General features: G+C 48.1%; 1 protein-coding gene across 1 annotated transcript in view; it reads left to right on the forward strand.

The window, feature by feature from the left end:
- Positions 1 to 609: 609 nt before the first annotated feature.
- LOC121877200 (epithelial discoidin domain-containing receptor 1-like) overlaps positions 610 to 27,159 on the forward strand; it is a 140,397-nt gene continuing 113,847 nt past the window's right edge. Inside the window, exons 1-3 of the mRNA XM_042382813.1 lie at positions 610 to 624; positions 1,899 to 2,260; positions 2,625 to 2,693. Coding sequence (XP_042238747.1) covers positions 610 to 624; positions 1,899 to 2,260; positions 2,625 to 2,693 — 446 coding nt within the window. The remainder of the gene's footprint in view (positions 625 to 1,898; positions 2,261 to 2,624; positions 2,694 to 27,159) is intronic.

The following is a 27,159-nucleotide window of genomic DNA, read 5'->3' on the forward strand; positions in this document are numbered from 1 at the left end:
TTCCTGGCATGAACCACCCTGTATAGCTCACTCCATAGCTCCTCCTGCTATGAACCACCTGTATAGCTCACTCCATAGCTCTTCCTGGGATGAACCACCCTGTATAGCTCACTACATAGCTCCTCCTGGCATGAACCACCTGTATAGCTCACTCCATAGCTCCTCCTGGGATGAACCACCCTGTATAGCTCACTCCATAGCTCCTCCTGGGATGAACCACCCTGTATAGCTCACTACATAGCTCCTCCTGGGATGAACCACCCTGTATAGCGCACTACATCGCTACATAGCTTCCCTGAGCACTCGGTAACTATATGTTTACGCCTAGGTCCTTAGCTCAAAGCCACACATACTTGGGCTAAGACAAGGCTAAGCCACTACGTTAAGTATGGTCGAGACACCCTTTGTTAAGACGGCCAGTGAACCGCCTTTATGAACCAGCTTTTAACATTGGAGGCAAGAAAGAGCTATTTCCACCATAGGCATTATGGTCGTAAATCGTATAGAAAATCCACTATAAATTAACCCAAAACACCGAAGCTTCTAAGTAGAGTATTATCCATACGACTCCAAGAGACAAGACAGTGCTAAACGTTTATGGGTATTAAGATGGGAAATCCTGTGGTAAGGATATGATAAATCAACCTTAATGGACAAGCTCTTTAAATTTTGCTTCAGCCTCGTTGTTGTGGGGATAAAACAGTGCTGAGAGACTAAGATAGTAACGTCGACATCCCTGTATTAATCTATGGACGCACCGCTCTTAATAGTGTTGGTGTTTGAAGACCGTATTATAATATTGTTTACAGCTACTTGAGCGGAAAATCAATCAGCTGTTATGGAAGTGTTATTAATTATGTTTGGGAAGACGTAGAGAGAGAGAGAGAGAGAGAGAGAGATCAGCTCATCTCCCAGCTTATGGATGGCCACCAGTGATGGGAGAAGTGTCAGTGTTGGTTAAGAGGGTCGAGAATCTCCTCACTGTAAGATTCTCTCTCTCACACTATATTTATCTGTCTTTCTGTCTCTTTCCATTTGTCTTTCTCTTTGTCTTTCTGTCTATCTCTCTCTTTCTCTTTATCCGATTGTATCTCTCTTTATCCACCTGTCTCTATCTCTCTCTTTGACTACCTGTATCTCCCTCCCTTTATCCACCTGTCTCTATCTCTCTCTTTGACTACCTGTATCTCCCTCCCTTTATCCACCTGTCTCTCTCTCTCTCTTTGACTACCTGTATCTCCCTCCCTTTATCCACCTGTCTCTATCTCTCTCTTTGACTACCTGTATCTCCCTCCCTTTATCCACCTGTCTCTATCTCTCTCTTTGACTACCTGTATCTCCCTTCCTTTGTCCAACTTGTATTTATCTCTCTCTCTCTCTTTGTCTCTATTACTCTCACTTTCTTGCCACTCTCCTTCTCCCTTCCCTTTCTCCTTTGATCCCTTCGTCTCTACTGAAAGAATCGCCATCAGTTTCTAGCCCTCCTGTCAATCCCCCTTCTTCAATCACAGTTCATAACAGCTACACGCCAGCCATCTCCAGTTAAGTCTCAGATCAACACAGATATTGGTACACCACTCACTGCCATCGTCTCTATCTTCTCTTTTCTTCTAGGCTTACTCGTGTGTACTGGAAGGTGTACTGGAATATTAGGGAGATTATTGATTCTCTCTTCTATTGACTTCAAGGGGAAGGAGGACGACTTGTGAACTGGAATGTGTACTGGAAGTTTTATTGGAACGTGTGTGTTTTGCTTTGCTTTCCAGGGGGACTGTGAACTGGAAGTTGAACTGGAACACTGAGTTTCTCTTGCCTTACCTTCCAGAGGGACTGTGAACTGGAAGTTGGACTGGGACAATGTGTGGAAGATAGTGTTTCTCTGTTGTCTTGTCTTTCAGAGTTCCAGGAAGACTTGTGAATTGGAAGTTGAGTTGGAATATTGTGGAGGATATTGTTTCTCAGTTGCCTCATCTTCCAGCGAGACCTGTAGACTGGAAACATTACTGGAACATCTTGGAGAGGAGATCATTTCTCTGTTATCTCTCAAGGCTCCGGCAAGAGATATGACGCGGAATTTGTACTGGGATGTTGTGGAAATAATTAGTTCTCTCTTGCCTCGGCTTCCGGGATTCCAGCAAGAGAGTTATGAAGTGGAAGTTGTACAGGAAGTTCATGAAAGTCTTTCTTTATCTCCGTGTTGCCTCGCCCTCCAGGAATCCAGGGAGAGAGTTATGAACCGGAAGTTGTACAGGAGCTTCATGTTAGTCTCCACCATCTTTGTTTTGTTACGTCTTCCAGGATTTCACAGAGAGACTTATGGACTGGAAATTGTCCTGGAATACTGTAGATGTCTCCACCTTTTTCTCTCGTCTTCCAGGTTTTAGAAATAACTATAAATAAGAAAATGTACTAGAGCATTTTCGATTTTTTATCACTGTTTTGCAAATGTCTTCCTAACTTCCAGAAACACTTACAGTATAATCTGGAAATTTTACTGGAATACCGTAGAAGATTAAACTCAATCTTTTGTCGTTTTCCAGGATTACAGGAAGAGAGTTGTGAACCAGAAGTTGAATTGCGTCCTTGTAAGATTTTCCATATGTGTGTCTTGACTCGTCTTGTAGGGTTCCAGGCAGATATATTATGGGTCTTCCAGTGAATGTGTCCTCTCGTCTTCCAGGAATCCAGCCAGGGTAATGATAAACTGGAACTTAAAGGCCTTATATCATTATATTTTTTTCGTTCATTGTCCATTACAATTTATGGTTCAGAGTAAAAACGATTCGTATAATAAATTTTTCCTTTGAATGCCTTAGTTTAGGTGAAGTAAGGGGAGGTGGGATGAAATGAGGTGAAGTGAGGTGAGGTGAAGTGAGGTGAGGTGAAGTGAGGTGAGGTTAGAGAATGTATTTTATCACACTTACATCAATTTGTAAAGCTGAAATATCTCAAGTCAACTAATTAGACGTGTTCTTAAATATCCAGTTGAGGGAGATGAAATTAACGTACGAGTCTTATATATAGAATCTTGGCCCATATATACTGTGATCTCTTCCTATTCATTAACCTGGTAATTGTAACTCATTAAGGTAAGTTTATTGACATGTTATTAAAGGTCATGAGGTCCATCATTAACGTGTGATTTTTGTCTTTCCAGGTAAGCTCAGGTGTGGGTTATCCTTTTCTTACCTCCACCACCAGGTAAGTTGACGATACTACTAAAGTCTAAATTCTCAAAGGATCAAGTGTAATATTTTTCTTAAGTGAAGAGACTGTATTACACAAGGAACAAATATGTCTGCAATAATGGTGTCGAAACTGTACTGTGACTCTACCCAGGTGTGTGTTCACTTATCCTCAGGTACAAGGAACACTGACATATGAATCTATGAGACAATTCGGGTCTACCTTTTATTAATTGATTCTTTTCTTGGGGGAGGGAAAGAAGGATATTTTAATGGTGTGTGTGTGTGTGTGTGTGTGTGTGTGTGTGTGTGTATCCTCCTACCTCAGCCTCCACCACTCACAACCCCTTTTACCTTACCTTACCTTACCTTACCTTACCTTACCTTACCTTACCTTACCTTACCTTACATACCTTACCTTACCTTACCTTACCTTACCTTGTGTCCTCTTCTGGATCTCTTCACTGACGGGTTCATTCAAGACTCACCTGATGCCTCCCCCTCCTCACCTCACCTCCCTTCCTCCCCCTTCACTTCCCTCACTTCCCTCGCCACTGGGCATGACCACCTCAGCCTCATCTCCCATCATCTTACTACTACTTGCATGTGTCACTTCACTTCTGTCTCAAATCTTTCTTTCTCAAACTATTTCTCAGTGTCATTTGCAGTATTCATCACAATGTCCTTATCTCAGTTCTCTCCGCACAGTGTACTTGTTCTCCACACCGTGTACTTGTCCGCCACACCGTGTACTTGTTCTCCACACCGTGTACCTGTCCGCCACACCGTGTACTTGTTCTCCACACCGTGTACCTGTCCGCCACACCGTGTACTTGTTCTCCGCACCGTGTACTTGTTCTCCAGGAAACAAACAATTACTGTGAAAAGAATAACATAAATAATACGTGTTTGTGTCCAGTCTGTCCCGAGTTGAACTAAATTACACGAGTCGGCTGTAATTACACTTGTTGCATATTGTGTACACTTTGTATAGCCTAATTTATAAGCCTTATATATATTTGTCTTTTAAAAATTACTTAATAATTTACATCTGTAGTTTGGTCGATGTAATTTGCCTTCTAAATTAGTTTATGATATTTTCTTATTATTATTTTTTGGACACGAGGGGGCGCCATGGTTGAGTGGATAACAGCACTTGATTCCTATCCTTAGGTCAATGGTTCGATCCCCCAGGTTGCTCGCAGTCCATCCAGTTGTAAATGGGTATACCTAACTTTACCGATGGATAGGTGATGGTGTTCTAGTTCAGTAACATCCTCAATATAGTCTTTACCGGGAAAAAGGCTTGAGCTACAGTGTACTATATCCGCACTGCCTCTAAGTGAAGGTCGAGCCTACGAGAACCACTTTGACTTTTATTATTACTTGATGGTATTGAGCAACTGTGTCTTGTGCACTGTACTGTGTCTTGTGCACTGTACTGTGTCTTGTGCACTGTACTGTGTCTTGTGCACTGTACTGTGTCTTGTGCACTGTTCACTGTTGATGGTACATACAAGTTATTACTAAGACCTGGTCCAATAAATCCTGGTTAGTGAGCGTGTTTGTTTATGCCTTATGTATACGGTATATAGACGTGTATGTAAACTGGAATTATATATAAACATGTATATAAACATTCCTAAGATATAAACATTACATAAGCCTATAAGGTGACGTCATCATCGTCACCTTAATTACCTAAGTGATAAAATACTTGGCTCGTCTTAATTACCAAAGTCATTAATTATCGTATTTGCTTTAATTATCGGAGCTACTAATTATCATTTTACCGGAGTTGGATCATCAGAGGCGATGAGAGAAAGAGAATGTTACGACTTCCTCCACCCCCATTACTCACCACCCCTACCCCCCACCTCCCCCATCACCCCCCACCACCCCTCCTCCCCTCCACCCCCATCACCCCCACCACCCCTCCTCCACCCCCACAGTTCTCTCAACATCGCCCGGAAGTAAATAAACTTTTTTTTTTTTTACTTTTGATGGAAAATTTCTTGAACTATCAGAAGGCTGCCCCCTGAGCTCATAAGGGACATGTCAGGAGCCTTTTGCTGTTCACTCAATGAGAAAATGTAAATAAACATTAAAAGGCCTTTATTAGATCAGTCTCCCCAGCTGCCACCAGATGCCTCTCTCTCCTCTCTCTCTCTCTCTCTCTCTCTCTCTCTCTGTCACCTCTTATCCTACCTCTCTCTTTGTCTGTCTGTCTCTGTCTGTCTGTCTGTCTGTCTGTCTGTCTGTCTCTGTCTATCTATCTATCTATCTAACCATCACTCTCCCTTTGGTCCTTCCCCTCTCTCCTCCCTCTCTCCCTCCCTCTCTCCCCTCCCTCTCTCCCTCCCCTCTCTCCCTCTCTCCCTCCTTCCCTCCCCTCCCCTCCCTCTCTCCTCCTCTCTCCTCCCCTCTCTCCCTCCCTCTCTCCCTCCCTCTCTCCCCCTCTCTCTCCCCTCCCTCTCTCCCTCTCTCCCTCCTCTCTCCCCTCCCCTCTCTCCCTCCTCTCCCCTCCCTTCCCTCCCCTCCCTCCCTCTCTCCCCTCCCTCTCTCCCTCCCTCTCCCTCCCCTCTCTCCTCTCTCCTCCTTCCCTCCCTCCCTCCCCTCTCCCCTCTCTCTCTCCCTCCCCTCCCTCTCTCCCTCCCCTCTCTCCCTCCCTCTCTCCCCTCCCTCTCTCCCTCCCTCTCTCCCTCCCTCCCTCCCTCTCTCCCTCCTCCCTCTCTCCCTCTCTCCCTCCCTCCCTGCACTGTTGATGGTGAACCCCGCCAGTGTACAAGACTTCAAGGTCTAGGAAATCAGAAACTATATTTTTTTCATAATTTTTTCCTTCAGTGGACGATGGGGGAGGTGTGGGGAGATGAAGGAAGGAGGAAGGAAAGGAGGGAGGGAAAGGAGGAGCAGGAGTGTGGGAGGAAACAGTGGCTATGTGAAAAGGAGAAGCAGGGAGAGGGAGTGTGTTCAAAGGGGAAAAAATATGAGAGAGAGAGAGAGAGAGAGAGAGAAGAAGAGAGAGAGAAGAAAGAGAAGAGAAGAGAGAAATAAAGGCATCTTCTCATTTAATATATAAAAGTCACTGTGTATATAATTTTTATCATCTTGTTTATTACTTTGTAAACTTTTGCGGTGTACATAATAAACTACAAAAGATAATTGAAAAATATGAAAGTAAAAAAATAAAAAAAAAAGTTTAAGAGTTAAGTCATGTTACTGAGCCTTAAAAGTTTCCACGTTAATATTTTGCTGAAAGAATTATTATTATTATTATTATTATTATTATTATTATTATTATTATTATTATTATTATTATTATTATTATTATTATTATTATTATTATTATTATTATTATTATTATGATTATTATTATTATTATTATTATTATTATTATTATTATTATTATTATTATTATATTATATTATTATATTATTATTATATTATTATTATTATTATTATTATTATTATTATTATTTTTATTTTTTTTATTTTATTTTATTATTATTATTATTATTATTATTATTATTATTATTATTATTATTATTATTATTATTATTATTATTATTATTATTTAATTATTATTTATTATTATTATTATTATTATTATTATTATTATTATTATTATTATTATTTAATATATATACGATAACATTAATTCGGGTTTCTATAAATTACTTTTTTTCCTGCGTGTGTGTGTGTGTGTGTGTGTGTGTGTGTGTGTGTGTGTGTGTGTGTTGTGTGTGTACACATACCAGGCACGCCACATCTCGACAGACTAACACACGGACAGTCTTCACCAACCACAGATTAAGTGATACAATATGTCCAGTTCTCTGCCAAGATTCTTAAGAGACTGAGCAATGTTCTCTCTCTCTCTCTCTCTCTCTCTCTCTCTCTCTCTCTCTCTCTCTTTCTCTCTCTTCTTTTTGTCTCTATTCTTTTGTCTGTCTGTCTGTCTTTCGCCTTGTGAAGGATGTCAAGTACGGCTAAATGATGCAGTACTGATGAGAGAGAGAAGAAAATTCCAGTTACCAGTTCAAATATTTGCAAAAAATTGTCATGACATTAAAATCCCTCTGTCGTCTTCCTTCTCCCCCACCTCTTCCTCTTCCCTTCCTTCTCCCCCTCCTCTTCCCCTTCCTCCCTATCTCTTCCATCACTCTCCTATCTTTCCCTACCCCTTTTATTCCTACTTCTCCCCCTCCTTCCCTACCCTCCTCCCCCATTCCCTACCTCCCCTCCTCCCCATTCCCTACCTCCCCTCCCTCCCCATTCTACCTCCCCTCACTCCCCATTCCCTCCCTCTACTTCTAATCATCTCTCTCCTCCCTCCTTCATCCCATTACCTTCCGTTCCTCTCACTTCACCACCCTTACCCTCTCACCATTCCTCTCTCCTTTCTCCCATTTCACCCCTCTCACCTCTTCTCCCATCCTCTCCCCCCCATTCTCCCTCTCCTCCCTTCCCCCTCTATTCCTTCCCTCACCTCCCCGTCTCACTTTCTACCCCTTTCCTTCCCCTTCACCTCTTTCTCTCCATTCACCTCTCCCCTCCTTAACTCACCCCTCTACCCCTCCCTCTCATCCCTTCTCCCACCTCCTCTCATCACCTCACCCCCCTCCTCCTTCTACCCCTCCCCCCTACCCCTCCCCTCCTCCACCTCTCACCTCTCCCTCTGCTATTGTTTCACACTTTTATTTTCTTTCCATTCTCTTTTTCTATTCCCTTTTTTATCATATTTTCCCCCCTATGTCATCCTCTCTGTGACTTTACTCTGGCTGTGTTTGTCCAGTTATGTGTTTTGTGGCCTGGGTTTTTATGATTTTTGGTATTTTATTTTGGTATTTTCTTATTTTATTTTGTATTATTTTTGTATATTTTTGGATTTTATGTATTTTTTATTTATTTTTTTATTTAATTTTTGTATCTATTTTTTTTACCTATTTTTATATTTTGTTTTATTTTTATTTTTTATTTTTATTTTTATTTTTTATTTATTTTATGTATTTTTAGTTCTGTTTTATATTTTCTGTATTATTATTATTATTATTTATGTGTTTTTATATTATACATTTTCTCTGGTCTGTTTATCCAATTTCACACGTAAACAACATAAGGAGCCTCATCCCACTGAATATATCTCTCTACCCTTCGTAAAATAACACTCCATTAACTATAACTAAGTACACAGATTACGTTAATAATATTGATCTGTTTTACTGTTAACTATATCTGACTTTATTACGTTAGTTAGGAGGTTTATTGCTACACGTAATAAGTGGTCAGATCCCAGTAGATATTGCAGTGTCTAATCTGGGTTTCACATGGCTGAGGCGCCACCTGGATACCTGCCGGATTACCTGGGTCTTGGCGACATGTTTCTGTGTGTAGTTTGTCCGCCACACCTTCGCTACACCCTGAGGTTCACACACCCTACATTCTGAGGTACTCCCTACACCCTGACGTACACCTGGCCTATACCCTGAGGTGCCTTCTACACCCTGAGGTACACCCTACACCCTGGGGTACTCCCTACACCCTGAGGTGCTCCCCACCCTGGGGCTCCCTACACCTGAGTACACCCCTACACCCTGGGGTACTCCCCTACACCCTGAGGTACACCCCTACCTGGAGTCCCTACACCCTGAGGTACACCCCTACCTAGAAATCTACACCTGGGTACACCCTACACCTGGGGTACTCCCTACACCTGAGGTACACCCTACACCTGAGGTACACCCCTACACCTGGGGTACTCCCTACACCCTGAGGTGCCTTCTACACCCTGAGGTACCCTACACCTGGGGTACTCCCTACACCCTAGTGCCTTCTACACCCTGAGGTACACCCCTACACCCTGGGGTACTCCCTACACCTGAGGTACACCCTACACCCTGAGTACGCTCACACACCTGGGCACCTACCTGAGGTACACCCTACACCCTGGGGTACACCCCTACACCCCTGATGCCTCCACACGGTACACCTACTACCCCTACACCTGAGGTACACCCTACACCCTGAGGTACACCCTCCCTACACCCTACTATCACGTGTTTGCTTCAAGTTGGTAATTCGTTCTTCCGTGAAAATCATTCAGTGAGGCGCTACTGACTTGTTGGAATGTGGTGGTGGTGGTAGTGGTGGTGGTGAGTAATGAAAGTGGTGGTAAGTGGTAGTAATAATTAATTGGTATGGTGGTAGTGTTTTTAGTAATGGTTGGTGGTAGTGGTGATGGTAGTGATAATTGGTAGTAGTAGTGTGGTGGTGGTGGTGGTAATAGTGATGGTAGTGATGGTGGTGGTGGTGGTGGTAGTGGTAGTAGTAATGGTGGTGGTAGTGGTAGTGGTGATGGTAGTGATAGTGTGTGTGGTGGTGGTGGTGGTGGTAATGAACAGATGTAAGAACTGACAGACTTATAGACAGACAAACAGGAGCCTCCCAGCCCCCTCTGACAGTGACACAGACGGCAGGGGTTAAGAGATCACACACACACACACACCTGTGGTCTGACGGTGATCAATATTATGTGTAGCCCGCCAGATGGTGTGGTGTGGTGTGGTGTGGTGTGTGGTGTGTGTTGTGGTGTGTGGTGTGGTGTGGTGTGTGTGGTGTGTGTTGTGGTGTGTGGTGTGGTGTGGTGTGTGGTGTGGTGTGGTGTGGTGTGTGGTGTTGTGGTGTGGTGTGGTGTGGTGTGGTGTGGGTGTGTGGTGTGGTGTGGTGTGTGTGTGTGTGTGTTGGGGTGTGGTGTGGTGTGTGTGTGTGTGTGGTGTGGTGTGGTGTGTGGTGTGTGTTGTGTGGTGTGTGTGGTGTGTGGTGTGGTGTGGTGTGGTGTGTGTGTGGTGTGTGAGTGTGTGGTGTGGTGTGGTGTGTGGGTGTGTGTGGTGTGGTGGTGTGTGGTGTGTGGTGTGGTGTGTGTGGTGTGGTGTGGTGTGTGATGTGTGAGTGTGTGGTGTGGTGGTGTGTGTGGTGGTGGTGGTGGTGGTAGTTGTGTGAATATGTGTGTGGTGGTGATAATGTGGTGGTAGTGATATGGTGTTAAACTCTCAGCTATCACCTCTCACACAGCCTCTCCATCCACCCTCTCTCCTCTCTCTCTCTCTCTCTCTCCTCTCCCTCCTTTTCATTCTCACTAGGAATTTCACTTCCTCTCCTCCTCTCCTCCTCTCCCACGCTCTCCTCTCACACACCTAACATACTTCCCTTGCCTACTCTACTCCCTCACCTCCCCTCTCCCCCGAACATACCACATCCCCCTCTCACCCCTCTCACCTCCCATTCCCTCAACTCTCCCAGCTGCAGACATATGCAGAGGCTTCCTGGATGGTCAGCCCTCACCTCTACCCCTCACCTCTCTTCTCCCCATATTCCTCTTCCCCTCCTCACCTCTCCCTCAATACCTCTACCATATTCCCCACGCTCTCCCATACCTCCCACATTCTCCCACACACCCTCCTCCCCACACACTCCCCCACACTTCCCCTCCCCACACTTCCCACACACACCCCCACACACCCACACACCCCCACACACCCCTCCCCACACACCCCCACCCCCCACACCCCACACACACCCCCCCCACACACCCCCCCCCCACACACCCCACACACACCCCCACACACCACACCCCCACACACTCCCCTCCCCACACCACACTCCCACCCCCCCACTCCCCACACACCCCCACACCTCCCCCACACCCCCCCCCCACACCCCCTCCCAGACCTGGGGAGACACAGCCAGGGTGGAAAGTCTCTGATAGGCCTTTTTGCTTACCTCTTGACGGACACCTGCCGGGGGGCAGGAAGGGAGGTTCTTAGCCTACCTGTCCAGCACCTGTCAGAGCCCGTCAGTGGCCCGCGATCTGACTGTCACGCCTGTCAGTCATCGCCGTTCGCCTTGTCAATAGGTTCGGGAGAGTGAGAGGCACGTTCACCCCGGCGGCCCGTTAACTGTCGCTGCCCACGAGTCTCATTTATATTCATTTTGATACATAAGTATCAGGGAGGTGATTTGTGTATGTGTGTGTGTGTGTGAATGTGTGTGTGTGTGTGTGTGTGTGATGTGTGTGTGTGTGTGTGTGTGTGTGTGTGTGTGTTGTATGTGTGTGTGGTGTGTGTGGTGTGTGTGTGGTGTGTGGTATGTGTGTGTGTGTGTGTGTGTGTGTGTGTGATGTGTGTGTGTGTGTGTGTGTGAGGTGTGTGTGTGTGTGTGTGTGTGTGTGTGAGTGTGTCTGTGTGTGTGTGTGTGTGTGTGTGTGTGTGTGTGTGTGTGGTGTGTGTGGGTGTGTGTGTGTCTGTGTCTGTCTTCTGTGTGTGTGTGTGTGTGCGTGTGTGTGTGTGTGTGTCTGTGTGTGTGTGTGTGAGTGTGTGTGTGTGTGTGTGTGTGTGTGTGTGTGTGTGTGTGTGTGTGTGTGTGTGTGTGTGTGTGTGTGTGTCTGTCTTGTAATATTAATAATAATAATAATAATTAATAATAATTAACGGTTTATTGAAAAATTCTGCAGCCCGAAGGCTGAAAATATACATTGGACATAAATGACTTATTGCATTCATTGGTGGTTTAACAAAAGCCTTCATTAGAAAGGTAAAAGAACATACAGTGAACATACAGATTAATGTTGGTGTTGAACAGCAAACTCGTAGTGTAGTAACTCCCTCCCAGATGGTGTTAGGAGGGACCTCACGTAATATTAGTTCCCTCAGATGGTGTTATGAGGACCTCACGTGATATATTAATCACCTCACAGATGGTGTTATGGGGGCCTTACGTGGTGTAATAACTCCTCACAGATGGTGTTATGAGGGCATCACGTGGTGTAGTAATTCCTCACAGATGGTGTTATGAGGGGCCTAACGTGGTGTAATCACCTCACAGATGGTGTTATGAGGGCATCACGTGGTGTAGTAATTCCCTCACAGATGGTGTTATGAGGACCTCACGTGGTGTAGTAATCACCTCACAGATGGTGTTATGGGGGGCATCACGTGGTGTAGTAATTCCCTAACAGATGGTGTTATGAGGGCCTGACGTGGTGTAGTAATTCCTCACAGATGGTGTTATGAGGCCTCACGTGGTGTAGTAATTCCTCACAGATGGTGTGATGGGACCTCGTGGTGTAGAACTCCCTCACAGATGGTGTTATGAGGGACCTCGTGGTGTAGTAATCACCTCACAGATGGTGTTATGAGGGCATCACGTGGTGTATTAATTCACACAGATGGTGTTATGAGGGACCTCACGTGGTGTAGTAATCACCTCACAGATAGTGTTATGAGGGCATCACGTGGTGTAGTAATTCCCTCCAGATGGTGTTATGGGGGCCTGACGTGGTGTAGTAATTCCCTCACAGATGGTGTTATGAGGGGCTGACATAGTAATCCCTCACAGATGGTGTGATGAGGGACATGTGGTGCAGTAATTCCCTCACAGATGGTGTTATATGTAGGGTTTGGTCCCAGGCCTTCCTATCGTAGACGGATTAACACATCGCTGGTTGTTGTTGGGTCTCACGGGCCGTTATCTGGGTACCTGGGACCTCACTGTGTGAAGGTTAACTTGGTACGACTGTTACTGTTGTTCTTCTCACTGCTTAAGCTGTTCACCACTGTTCACCTCTGTTTAACACTGGTTCCATTCTCTAAATGAAATTGTAACTTCTGGCGAAATTGTTGATATTCCGGTGGGGAGGAGGGTTCTGGAGAAGGGGTTGGTATGGGCCAACTTAACAGTTGACCTGGCTGCTCCGAGAGGAGCGCCAGGTACGTCTTGACCCTTCGGTGGTCAAGGATGTAGTCTGTGTGTCTGTCTAGGAGGTAAAAATATACAATATATAAATAACACAGAGAATGCTGACAGCGTCCTTTTGTCTGTATTAATAATTATCTTGACACACACACACACACACACACACACACACACACACACCCTGACCACCGAAGGTCAAGACGTACCTGGCGCTCCTCCCGGAGCAGCCAGGTCAACTGTTGTTGGCCCATACCAACCCCTTCCCTGAACCCTCCTCCCCACCGGAATATCACAATTTCTCGCCAGAAGTTACAATTTATTTAGAAAAGGAATGGAACCAGTGTTAAACAGAGGTGAACAGTGGTGAACAGTGCTAAGCCAGTGAGAACAACTCAACAGTAACAGTCGTACCCAAGTTAACCTTCACACAGTGAGGTCCCAGGTACCCAGTGATAACGGCCCGTGAGACCCACAGCTACCAGCGATGTGTTAATCCGTCTACGAGAGGAAGGCCTGGGACCACACCTCACCATATAACACCATCTGTGAGGAATACTGCACCACATGTCCCTCATAACACCAATGTGAGGGAAATTACACCACGTCAAGTCCCTCATAACACCATCTGTGAGGAATTATTACACCACGTCAGGCCTCATAACACCGTCTGTGAGGAATTACTACACCACATGTCCCTATAACACCAATGTGAGGGAATTACTACACCACGTCAAGTCCTCATAACACCATCTGTGAGGAATTACTACACCACGTTAGGCCCCTATAACACCGTCTGTGAGGGAATTACTACACCACGTGAGGTCCCCATAACACCATCTGTGAGGGAATTACTACACCACGTCAGGCCCTCATAACACCGTCTGTGAGGGAATTACTACACCACGTGATGCCCCTCATGACACCATCTGTGAGGGAGTTACTACACCACGTGAGGCCCTCATAACACCATCTGTGAGGTAATTACTACACCACGTGAGGTCCCTCATAACACCATCTGTGAGGTAATTACTACACCACGTGAGGTCCCTCATAACACCATCTGTGAGAATTACTACACCACATGAGGCCCCTCATAACACCATCTGCGAGGGAATTACTACACCACGCCAGGTCCTCATAACACCATCTGGAGGAACTACTACACCACGTTAGTTCCTCCACACCATCTGGGAGGAGTTACTACACTACGAGTTTGCTGTTCAACACCTACATTAATCTGTATGTTCACTGTATGTTCCTTTACCTTTCTAATGAAGGCTTTTGTTAAACCACCAATGAATGTAATAAGTCATTTATGTCCAATGTATATTTTCAGCCTTCGGGCTGCAAAATTTTTTCAATAAACCGTTAATTATTATTAATTACACACACACACACACACACACACACACACACCATAAGAACCTTGAGAATGGTGACCAAACTCCACTGAGACTCGAGTCGACTCTAACTCAATACTTCAACTCCTAAGGGAGACAAAGATGGCGGCGATAGTGACCTAGAGACTCTACTGAAGAGAATATATGTATGTACCAGCCTTTGGGAATCTGGAGACAAAGATGGCGGGGGAAGTAGGTTGTGACTGTACTGTTGGTTAAGGGCGGAGGGGGGGTGTGGTGGTGGTTGTACCCTGTTATTGAGGAGTCACGTACGAGTACTTGTGTGTATGTACCTGGCTGTGTTGCCCCGCCCTGCCCCCCCCCTCCCCACCCCACCCCCACCACACCCACACACCCTTCACCACACCCACACACTCCTTCTCTCAATGATTTTTCCTCCTACCTGAGCAGTAACATAACAGCCACAGGTAGAGTCTCAGCACAGTATACACGCCATCTTTTATACCCACAATATTATACTATAGTCAGATATATTCACACATCAATTTTATTAAAGTAGAGTCTCACTTCGAATTGGACGCCATGTTTAAAGTTTCTCCCTGCTAATTCTACCCCCTTTTTCAGTTAATTAAGGTAGAGTCTCAGTGCCGTTTAGAAGCCATCACCTAACTTTTGTTGAAAATTTAATTGAAAATGTAAATTATTCTTCCAAGTGGGTGAGACTGTCTGAAGGGTTGTGACGTCACTAGGGGAAGGTCTGAAGGTTGTGACGTCACGAGGGAAGGTCTTAAATATTTACCAATTATATTACGTTAAGATTTACTTTAGACCTCCCTCCCCCCACCTCCCTCCCCTCACCTCTCACCTCCTTCCCTCACTCACCTCCCTCCCCACCCCACCCTCACCACCCCACCACCCCCACCCTCACCACCCTCACCACCCTCACCACCTCACCACCTCATCACCTTCACCACCCCTCACTCACCCTCACCACCTCACCACCCTCACCACCTCATCACCTCACACCAACCACCACCTCACGACCACATCTCACCACCTCACCCTCACCACCCCTCACGCTTCAAAGGTAAACAAGGAAAATATTTAAGAAGAAATTTCGTTTTTATTAATTTTTAACCTTGAAATTATTAATATTTTTTTCTTGCTTTCTTTTTATTCATTATTTGTAAAGTGGGGAACAATAACACGGGAATAAACCACAGAATTATAATAATGTGTTGGCGTCAAGGGGGTGGGAGGGGTGGGGTGGGGTGGTGGTTGAGGGTGGAGCGGGGAGGGGTGAGTGGGGTGGTGTTGAGGGAGGGCGGGGAGGTGGGGTGGAGGTCCCCTCATGCTGCAGTAAGAGAAAATTTAACACTTGAAACACACTTACCTGACACACTTCTCATTATTTACGAGAGAGAGAGAGAGAGGGGGGGACGGGAGAGAAGGGCGGGAGAGAAGAAAAAAGAGAGAGAGAGAGAGAGAGAGAGAGAGAGAGAGAGAGAGAGAGAGAGAGAAGGACCATTTTTCTATCTTCCTCTTCCTTCACCTCCCCTCTCTTCCTCTATTTTTGCTAATTACCTCTTTTTGCTACTCCCTTCTTCGCCTCCACTGCCTCCACCAGCTCCTTTGTCGCTTCCTTCTTTTCTCACTTTGTTTTTCATTGTCTTATTCTTTCTCTGTTTATCCGTGTGTGTGTGTGTGTGTGTGTGTGTGTGTGTGTGTGTGTGTGTTGTAATAATAATAATAATAATAATAATTAACGGTTTATTGAAAGTTCTGCAGCCCGAAGGCTGAAAAATATACATTGACAAGAATGACTTATTACGGACCAAGACACGGGGTGGGTAGTCGTTTAACAAAAGCTTTCATTATTAAAGAAGAAGGAAACAATGAATTGAACATTCAAATTATTATAGTTTACAGTTGATGGCCCGCCTGACTGGTCATTGAGACACCGGGCGGTGTGTGGTGTTCACGTGGTGTAGTAACTCGTCCTCGGTGTTGATATGAAGGACCTCACGTGGTCATGGGGACACGGTGGTGTGGTGTTCACGTGGTGTAACTCGTCCTCGGGTGTTGATATGAAGGACCTCACGTGGTCACGGGGGACAACGGGTGGGGTGTCTACGGTGCAGTAACTCGTCCCCGGTGTTGATATGAAGGACCTCACGTCATGGGGACACCGGGTGGTGTGGTGTTCACGTGTAGTAACTCGTCCTCGGGTGTTGATATGAAGGACCTCACGTGGTCATGGGGACACCGGGCGGTGTGGTGTTCACGTGGTGTAGTAACTCGTCCTCGGGTGTTGATATGAAGGACCTCACGTGGTCATGGGGACACCGGGTGGTGTGGTGTTCACGTGGTGTAGTAACTCGTCCTCGGGTGTTGATATGAAGGACCCCGGTCATGGGGACACCAGGTGTGGTGTTCACGTGGTGTAGTACCGTCCTCGGTGTTGATATGAAGGACCTCACGTGGTCATGGGGACACCGGGTGGTGTGGTGTTCACGTGGTGTAGTAACTCGTCCTCGGTGTTGATATGAAGGACCTCACGTGGTCATGGGGACACCGGTGGTGTGGTGTTCACGTGGTAGTAACTCGTCCTCAGGTGTTGATATGAAGGACCTCACGTGGTCATGGGGACACCGGTGGTGTGGTGTTCATGTGGTGCAGTAACTCGTCCTCGGTGTTGATATGAAGGACCTCACGTGGTCATGGGACACCGGGCGGTGGTGTTCACGTGGTGTAGTAACTCGTCCTCGGTGTTGATATGAAGGACCTCACGTGGTCCAGGGGACACCGGGTGGTGGTGTTCACGTGGTGTGTAACTCGTCCTCGGTGTTGATATGAAGGACCTCACGTGGTCATGGGGACACCGGGTGGTGTTCACGGTGCAGTAACTCGTCTCGGGTGTTGATATGAAGGACCCGTGGTCTGGGGACACCGGGTGGTGTGGTGTTCACGTGGTGCAGTAACTCGTTCGTGTTGATATGAAGGACCTCACGTGGTCATGGGGACACCGGGTGGTGTGGTGTTCACGTGGTGTAGTAACTCGTCCTCGGGTGTTGATATGAAGGACCTCACGTGGTCATGGGGACACCGTGGTGGGTGTTCACGTGGTGTAGTAACTCGTCTTCGGTGTTGATATGAAGGACCTCACGTGGTCATGGGGACACCGGGTGGTGTGGTGTTCACGTGGTGTAGTAACTCGTCCTCGGGTGTTGATATGAAGGACCTCACGTGGTCATGGGGACACCGGGTGGTGTGGTGTTCACGTGGTGTAGTAACTCGCTGATATGAAGGACCTCACGTGGTCATGGGGACACTGGTGGTGTGGTGTTCACGTGGTAGTAACTCGTCCTCCGGTGTTGATATGAAGGACCTCACGTGGTCATGACACCCTCACTAGGTGGTGTGGTGTTATCTGTAGTCAGGTGAAGCCGACCCACTGTTGTTCTGGGTGACTGATTAGCACGTCCTTGTCAGAAGATGGCGGCAGTTCCCAGGGTGCTTATCTCACTGGTGGGTCACTGCTCTCACTGGTGTGTGTGTGCCTTTTTCCCCTCATCCATTTCTTCCATTTCCTCTTTATTACCTGTGTTCTTTACATTCCCCTTCTCTCTCTCTCTTCCTTCCCCTTTGCCTCCTCTTGTTCTTCATGTCTCCGTTCTCATTTCTTCTACCTCTTCCTCTTCATTCCACTCCTTTCCCATCTTCTTACTCATCTTCCTCATTTCCTATCTTTCTCTTACCTTAATCACTCTTCTTCCCTTCTCCCATTCACCTCTCTCCCTTTCTCTCTCATTTCTTTCTCTCCCTCCTCCTCCTTCTGTACTCCTCATCGCCCTTCTCTCCTCTCCCTCTCCCTAGGTGAGTGAGGCAGGTGGTGGGGGGTAATAGACTGTGTCAGGGCGTGACAACCTGAGGGGTGAGTAAGGGAGGGAGAGTAAGGGAGAGGAGGAAGGGAGGGGAGGGAGGGGGAGAGGGATGAGAAGGATAGGATTGAAAAGAAAAATATGGAAGAGGGATGCAGAGAAGGAGAAGGGGTAGGAGGAGCTGAAGGAAAGAGGAAGGGAGAGAGAGAGAAGAAAGAGAGAGAAAAGGGGAGGGAGAGAGGGGAGACGGTGGGAAAGGTAAATGAAGTAAGGGGAGAGGAAGGGGAGGTATGGAACAAAGATTGGAAGGAGAGGACAAGTAGATAGGGGAGATGAGAAGGGGAATGGGGGCGGGGGGGAGTGGTGGGGAAGAGAAGTGGGGAGGAATGAGGGGGGAGGAGTAGGTGGGGAGAGGAATGAAAAGGGATAGATGAGAGGGGAAGAGAAAGGGGAGAGTGGGGGTGAGAGGAAAGAGAGGGGTGACAGGAGGAGTGGGGGGAGAAGAATGAAAGGGGAAGGGATAAGAGGGGAGGAGAGGAGAGGGGTGGATGAGAGGGGGAGAGGGAGACGTCAGCACATAAAGGAATCTCAAAACATGGATTTAAGTGGAAACAGTTTGTGTGTTTGTTGTTGTGTGTTGATGTAGGTTATGGTGGGGCGTGGAGGGCGTGTGCCGAGTGTGGAGGGCGTGTGTGGAGGTGGAGGGCATGGGGGTGGAGGGCGTGTGTGGGGGAGGGAGGACGGTGTGTGGGGTGTGGAGGGGCGTGTGGGGTGGAAGGTGTGGTGGCATATGGAGGGCGTGTGTTAGGAGGCCGTGTGGGGTGTGGAGGGCGTGTGTGTGGGGTGTGGAGGGTGTGTGGGGTGTGGAGGGCGTGTGGGGGTGGGAGGGCGTGTGGGGGGTGTGTGGGAGAGAGGGGGGGGGAGGGTGTGTGGGTGTGGAGGCGGTATGGGAGGTGGGGGGGCGGGGTAGAGGAAGGTGTGTGGGGTGGGAAGGTGTGTGGGGTGTGGGAAGGCGTGTGTGAGGTGGGAGGGCATGTAAGTGGAGGGCGGGGGTGTGGGAGGGCGTGTGAGGTGGAAGGCGTGGTGGGGGTGGAGGGCGTGTGGGGTGGGAAGGCGTGTGAGGTGTGGAGGCGGGGGTGGGAAGGCGTGGAGGTGGAGGGTGGGGGCGGAGGGGTGTGGAGGGCGTGTGAGGCGGGAAGGCGGTGTAGCAGAGAGGGCGTGAGGGGTGAGTGAGGGGAGAGGTAGAGATGGGAGGGGGAAAGAGAGGGTGGTGAGGGGAAAGGTGAGGGAAGTGACGGGAAGTAGGGGAGGGGTGAGGGAGAGTAGGGAGGAGGGGGAGGGAGAGGGAGGTGAGGAGAGTAGGGAGGGGTGAGGAGAGGAATGAGAAATGAGAGAACTGAAAGGTGAAAGGTGAGGTAGTAACACATCGAGAGTAATACGAATGAGAGAGAGAGAGAGAAAGAGAGTCCCTTTACCTCGACATCTCTCTCTTTCACACACACACACACACACACACACACACACACACACACACACACACACACACACACACACATAAACTTTCTATTTAACCGAAACAAACTCATGATCCCCACCTACCATTTCATCACTAGAAAAGGCTCGACCATTTTACGGCCCCTCTTAAGCCGCTCATTTAAGAGGGAGAAACCGGCCAGGCGTCTTCCATTGGCCCTGCGCGCCTGCCATGCTTCTCTCTGTTGATTGATGCCCTAGTGACATCATGCCTCTTTACCTTTCGTTTCGGTGAGGTTGTGGAAGAATTTTGATATCACGGCTGTTTCTCCATTTATGAGTTATCATTTTCTTAAAGTGTGATTCAGCTGAACTGTGACGTCATATATGTATGTGTGTTGTGAATGGATACCTATACTGTGACTTTGCGCTAACTGACCTCGTTTCTGTGGTGTGATAGGCGCCTGAAATATGACGTCAATTATTTACCTGTGGTGATTGTGCTTGAAATGTGACTTCAAATATACGTGGTGTGATTTGCTTGATTTGTGACGTTAAACCAATCATACTCAAGTGTCTGTAAGCAGATTGGTGCCCTAAGCGTGACGTCACTTATTTTAATCCAGTCTCGTCCCTCCCTCCTTCATCATTACTCCTTCGGCGGCGATAATGAGAGACACTCCCAAACATTCCGCTAACGCTGTCTCAGGTATCTCTTTACACATCCTGCCATAACCTGTCTCACCATTTATCTCTCACCAAGTTCAGGCTAAACATTGTTTCTCTCAGGTAGCCCGTAGATATTTAGACGCATTTTGAAATAGGGATGAGAGAGAGAGAGAGAAGCACTTAAAGGCCAATTTAGCGGAATTTTATTAGGCACTTGATACTGTAACCCGAACCTGCCGTCACGCGCCACGTTGAGGGGGGCGTGGAGGGGAGCAGGGAGGGAGGGAGAAGAGGAGAGGGACAAGTAGGAGGTGGGGAGAAGTGAGGAGGGGAAGCGGGAGGTGAGGTTAGGAACAAGGAGAGAGAAGTTAGAGGCGTGGAGGTGGAGGAGAGGGGGAGGAGAAGGAGGAAAGGGAGGGAGAAGTGATGAAGAGAGGAAGCAAGGAAGAGATGAGGGAAGATGGAAGGTAAGAGAAGCGAGGGAGAGAGAGAGAGGGAGTGAGCTTCTTTTCATTAGCTTAAAGTCGATCACAGATACATCCTTGAACCTCCAGGTAACAACGACATGACCTGCACCTGGGAGGGACCACATTACCTGCCCTTATACCACCAGTACTTCAAGAGTTAGTGGGCTTACATCAAGGACACACACGCTCACCCATCACGGACACACACGCTCACCCATCACGGACACACACACACACACACACGGACACACCACCCCATCACGGACACACGCTCACCCATCACGGACACACACACGCTCACCCATCACGGACACACACGCTCACCCATCACGGACACACACCACCATCACGGACACACACGCTCACCCATCACGGACACACACGCTCACCCATCACGGACACACACCCATCACGGACACACACCCATCACAGACACACACACACCCATCACGGACACACGCTCACCATCACGGACACACACACACGCTCACCCATCACGGACACACACGCTCACCCATCACGGACACACACACCCATCACGGACACACACACCCATCACGGACACACACCCATCTACGGACACACACACCCATCACGGACACACACGTCACCCATCACGGACACACACGCTCACCCATCACGGACACACACCCCATCACGACACACAACCATCACACACACACACCCATCATGACACACGCCCACCCATCACGGACACACACGCTCACCCATCACGGACACACACTCACCTATCACGGACACACACACCACCATCACGGACACACACACACACCCATCACGGACACACACACACACCCATCACGGACACACACGCTCACCCATCACGGACACACACGCTCACCCATCACGACACACACGCTCACCCATCGACACACACGCTCACCATCACGGACACACACACCCATCACGGACACACACACCCATCACGGACACACCACACGACATACACGCCTACCCATCACGGACACACCGCTCACCCATCACGGACAACACACGCTCACCCATCACGACACACAACACCTCACCCATCACGGACACACACACACACCCATCACGGACACACACACACCCATCACGGACACACACGCCCACCCATCACGACACACCGCCACCCATCACGGACACACACGCTCACCCATCACGGACACACACTCACCCATCACGGACACACACACACACCACGGACATTCAACAAATACAGGATCAGTATATGGACGCGGACACAAAAGCCCTCCCTTATCCCTTACCCTCCCCATATTTCTCATCTCCTTATTCCCTTACCTCCCTTATTCCCCACCCTCCTTATTTTAATAGCCAAGCATTTTGACCTCAGCCACCACTGTTCCACTGCCCCTACAACCCCACCCAGCCCCCAAACCCCCCACCCAGCCCTCCTCCCTCATAGGATTACTAAAGACTAATAAGGTTGTGGGTAATGGTTAAGTCCTTCCCACCCTGCTACGCCCCGCACCGCCCCCCTAACCCCTGGCTCCCCACCCCTGCCCCGCCCTCGCCCCTGCCCCCTCCCCTGCCCTGCCCACCTTCCCCTGCCCCTGCCCCTGATCCCCCCCTCTGCCTGCCCCCCTCCCCGCCCCCCGCTCCACCGATCCTCCTCCTGCCCTGTCCTGCCCCCTCCCGCCCCGCTGCCGATCCTCCTCCCCCGCCCCACCCACCTCTCCCCGCTCCACCGATCCTCCTGCCCCACCCCTACCCCGCCCCACAACAGTATCCAGGCGGCCATATTCCAGACAGCAATTGCTAATAGAGTACTCATTATCGAACTGTGTGAGGTCTTAGTCACCTAACCGTACATCAAGTTGGGTTAAATTCTGTTGTTGCTTGTTGAAGTTATCGCGGACAAGATCACAGACGGACGGACTGACTCAAGGTTTGATGGTGCAGGTTGATGAATGTCTTTCCTTAACACTGTAACTCAACCACCATCACTAATATTGCCATTCACTACCACCACTATTACCACCACTACAACCACCATCACCACCACCACCTCAGTAAGTGGGGAAGAAAGAGGAGAATAAAAAGAATAAAATAAAACACGAGGCGAAGAATAAACGGAGAAAGTTTGGCTGATGGAGTTAATGCTCTTAGAGGACGACCGCCTGCTGCAGCTGATGTGATTAATTGTGGTAGTGGTGGTGGTGGTGGTGGTGGTGGTAGTAATGGTGGTGGTGTGGTGTGGTAGTGTGGTGGTGGTAGTGGTGGTGGTGTGGTGGTGGTGGTGGTGATGGTATTGGTTGTGGTGATGGTGGTGGTAGTGAGGTTATGATGATGATGGTGGTGGTGGTGATGGTGGTAGTAATGGTGGTGGTAGTGATGGTGGTGGTGATGGTGGTGGTGATGGTAGTAGTGGTGGTGGTAGTGATGGTGGTGGTGATGGTGGTGGTGATGGTAGTGGTGGTGATGATATTGGTTGGTGGTGATGGTGGTGGTAGTGAGGTTGAGATGATGATGGTGGTGGTGACAAGGTATAGTGGTGGCTATGGTGGTGGTGATGGTGGTGATGATGATGGTGGTGGTAGGTGGTGATGATATACAATGGTGGTAGTGGTGTTATAGTATGATAGTGGTAGTGAGAAGATCCGCATGCTGCAGTGACGTGATTAGTCTTGATATTGTGGTAATTGTGGTAGTGGTGGTGATGCAGGTAGTGGTGTTGTTATTGTTGGTGTTGTTCTGCGCTGATGACGATAATGGTGGTAGTTGTATATAGTTTTTATGGTGTTGATGGTTGTACTTGTAATGGTTGTGGTGGTGTCGCATTGGTAATAGTTGTGGTACATAATTGTGGTAGCTTCTGTTGGTAGTGTTTGTGGCAGACGAAGAAATTCTGGTCGATTTATAAGAGAAAAGAGAGAGAGAGAGATCAAGTATATATATTAGTATATACAAGGCAGGTGACACACACACACACACACACACACACACACACACACACACACACACACAATGTAACACAACACTCACACCACCTGCATTTAGGAACCACTCTCCCTCACTCTCCCTCACCTCACACTACTCTCCCTCCCACTTCCCTCCCTCTCTCTCACTCTCCCTTCCTCCCTCTCTCCACTCCCCCTCCCTTTCCCTCCCTCTCCCACTCCACTCTCCCTCTCTCTCTCTCCGTTCCTCCTGCTTCCTGCCTCACACTCTACCTCCTCTCCTATTGTCTCTGCTTTCACCTACACCACCCACACCACCTTACACCACCCACACCACCAACACACCCCTTACACCACCTACACCACCAACACACCCCTTACACCACCTACACCACCAACACACCCCTTACACCACCTACACCACCAACACACCCCTTACACCACCCCACACCACCAACACACCCCTTACACCAACTACACCACCAACACACCCCCTTACACCACCTACACCACCAACACACCCCTTACACCACCACCAACACACCCCTACACCACCCACCACCAACACACCCCTACACCAACTACACCACCAACACACCCCTTACACCACACCTACACCACCAACACACCCCTTACACCACCTACACCACCAACACACCCCCTACACCACCCACACCACCAACACACCCCTACACCACCTACACCACCAACACACCTTTACACCACCTACACCACCAACACACCCCTTACACCACCCACACCACCAACACCACCTACAACCCCCTTACAACTCACCCTACACCACACCAACACACCCTTACACCACCTACACCACCAACACACCCCTTACACCACCCACACCACCAAACACACCCCACACACCACCTACACCACCAACACACCCTTACACCACCTACACCACCAACACACCCCCTACACCACCCCCCCACACCACCAACACACCCCTACACCACCTACACCACCAACACACCCCTACACCACCTACACCACCAACACACCCCTTACACCACCTACACCACCAACACCACCCACACACCCCTTACACCACCTACACCACCAACACACCCCTTACACCACCTACACCACCAACACCACCTACACACCCCCACAACACCTCACCACCAACGCACCCCTTACACCACCTACACCACCAACACACCCCTTACACCACCCACACCACCAACACCACCTACACACCCCTTACACCACCTACACCACCAACACACCCCTTACACCACCTACACCACCAACACACCCCTTACACCACCTCACCACCCACCCACACACCCCTACACCACCCACACCACCAACACCACCAACACACCCCTTACACCACCCACACCACCAACACCACCTACACACCCCTTACACCACCTACACAACCACCCACACACCCCTTACACCACCTACACCACCAACACCACCAACACCATCCACACCCCTTACACCACCTACACACCACCCACACACCCCTTTACACCACCTACACCACCTACACCACCAACACCACCTACACACCCCTTACACCACCTACACACCACCTACACACCACCTACACACCCCTTACACCACCTACACCACCTACACACCACCTACACACCCCCACACCACCTACACACCACTCCACACCACCTACACCACCTACACCACCTACGGTAACCTGGGTCAGGTAAGGTTGGAGGCAGCGCCAGGCCAGATGGTGCCTGTGGGTGATGTGATGAGAGAGAGAGAGAGAGAGAGAGGGAGAGAGAGAGAGGAGAGAGAGGAGAGAGAGAGAGAGAGAGAGAGAGAGAGAGAGAGAGAGAGAGAGAGAGAGAGAGAGAGAGAGAGAGAGAGAGAGAGAGAGAGAGAGAGGAGAGAGAGAGAGAGGAAGGAGAGAAGAGAGGAGAGAGGAGAGAGAGAGAGAGAGAGAGAGAGAGAGAGAGAAAGAGAGAGAGAGAGAGAGAGAGAGGGGTGTTTTGACAGAGAGAGGAGGAAGAGGGAAGTAGAAGGAAGGAGGAAAAGGAGAAGAGGAGGAAGGAGAAGAGGAGGAGAGGAACAAATAATGATAATGGTAACGCATGGGTACAACACACACACACACACACACACACACACACACACACACACACACACACACACACACACACATATGCAATACTCCTCTCTCTCTCTCTCTCTCTCTCTCTCTTCTCCGTTTTCATAAAAACGGAGTTGGATCAATTGAGGAGAAACTATTAAAAAAAAAAGATAAATATTTATACTATGTGAGGGGCAATTATTTTAGAGCTGACGGACAGTTTAGACAGACTGTTGATTGGTTGTTCGGAAATAACAGAGAGAGGGGGGTGAGAGGAGGGGTGAGAGGGGAGGGGGTAATGGAGGTGGTGGAAAGGAGAGTGGAAGGTGAAGGGAGAGAGGGATGAAGGGGAGGAGGGGTGTGGGGTTGAATGGCAATGCAGGAAGGGAAGGGAGGAGGAGGAGGGAGGGGGAGGGAGGTGGTTAGGAGAGGTAGTAGGAGAGGAAGGGGATGGGGGAGTGGGGAATAGGAATAGAGAGGGAATTTGTGATTGGGGAATGGTCCTACTTTTAAAGACAAATTTATTCTTAAAGGCTACTGAACCGACTTTAGCTACTGAACCTACTTTTAAAGGCTACTGAACCTACTTTTAAAGGCTACTGAACCTACTTTTAAAGGCTACTGTACCTATTTTTAAAGGCTACTGAACCGACTTTTAAAGGCTACTAAACCTACTTTTAAAGGCTACTGAACCTACTTTTAAAGGCTACTGAACCTACTTTTAAAGGCTACTGAACCTACTTTTAAAGGCTACTGAACCTACAAAGAAAATTGACCCACCTACTCCAGACAATCAGTGCTACGCCCTAAATAGGATTGGATCACTTGTCATGGAATCCAACCTCGTTATAGATGATAGAATATAGGATCTGAATCTGTTTATATCTCTTACATCAATATTTGTTCTTCTCTTAAGTGGCTATAAAGGGATGGAGGTAGTTATAGTCTAGTCTTGGTACGATTTTGACGCCATCTTAACTGTTTTCAATGCGTCGTTAAGTAGGTAGTTAGAACGGATTTTTTTTCTTATTTATCTTGAAAATCTGGAATCTGTTGTTTTGAGCATATTTGACAGTGATTTAATCCATTTTAAAACGATTTGATGCAATTTAAAACGATTCGATCCTACTTAAAACGATTTAATCCCACTTAAAACGATTAGATTCTCTTCTTTACAATCCAACTTTTTACTATCCAATCGTATTCTCAAACCATTAGATTCTCTTCTTTACGATCCAACTCTTTCTTTTCCCCTTTACCTCATACGGAAATATCTAAATAAACAAAGAAAAAAAAACTGGTCTTGGGTTTTAAAAGAAGGCAATGTTTTCCCTCTCTTTTACCTGAGGGATCTTGTTGCCAATTAGGGGAA

The sequence above is a fragment of the Homarus americanus genome, unplaced genomic scaffold (assembly GCF_018991925.1).
Source record: "Homarus americanus isolate GMGI-L3 unplaced genomic scaffold, GMGI_Hamer_2.0 scaffold40370, whole genome shotgun sequence".
Lineage (NCBI taxonomy): Eukaryota > Metazoa > Arthropoda > Malacostraca > Decapoda > Nephropidae > Homarus > Homarus americanus.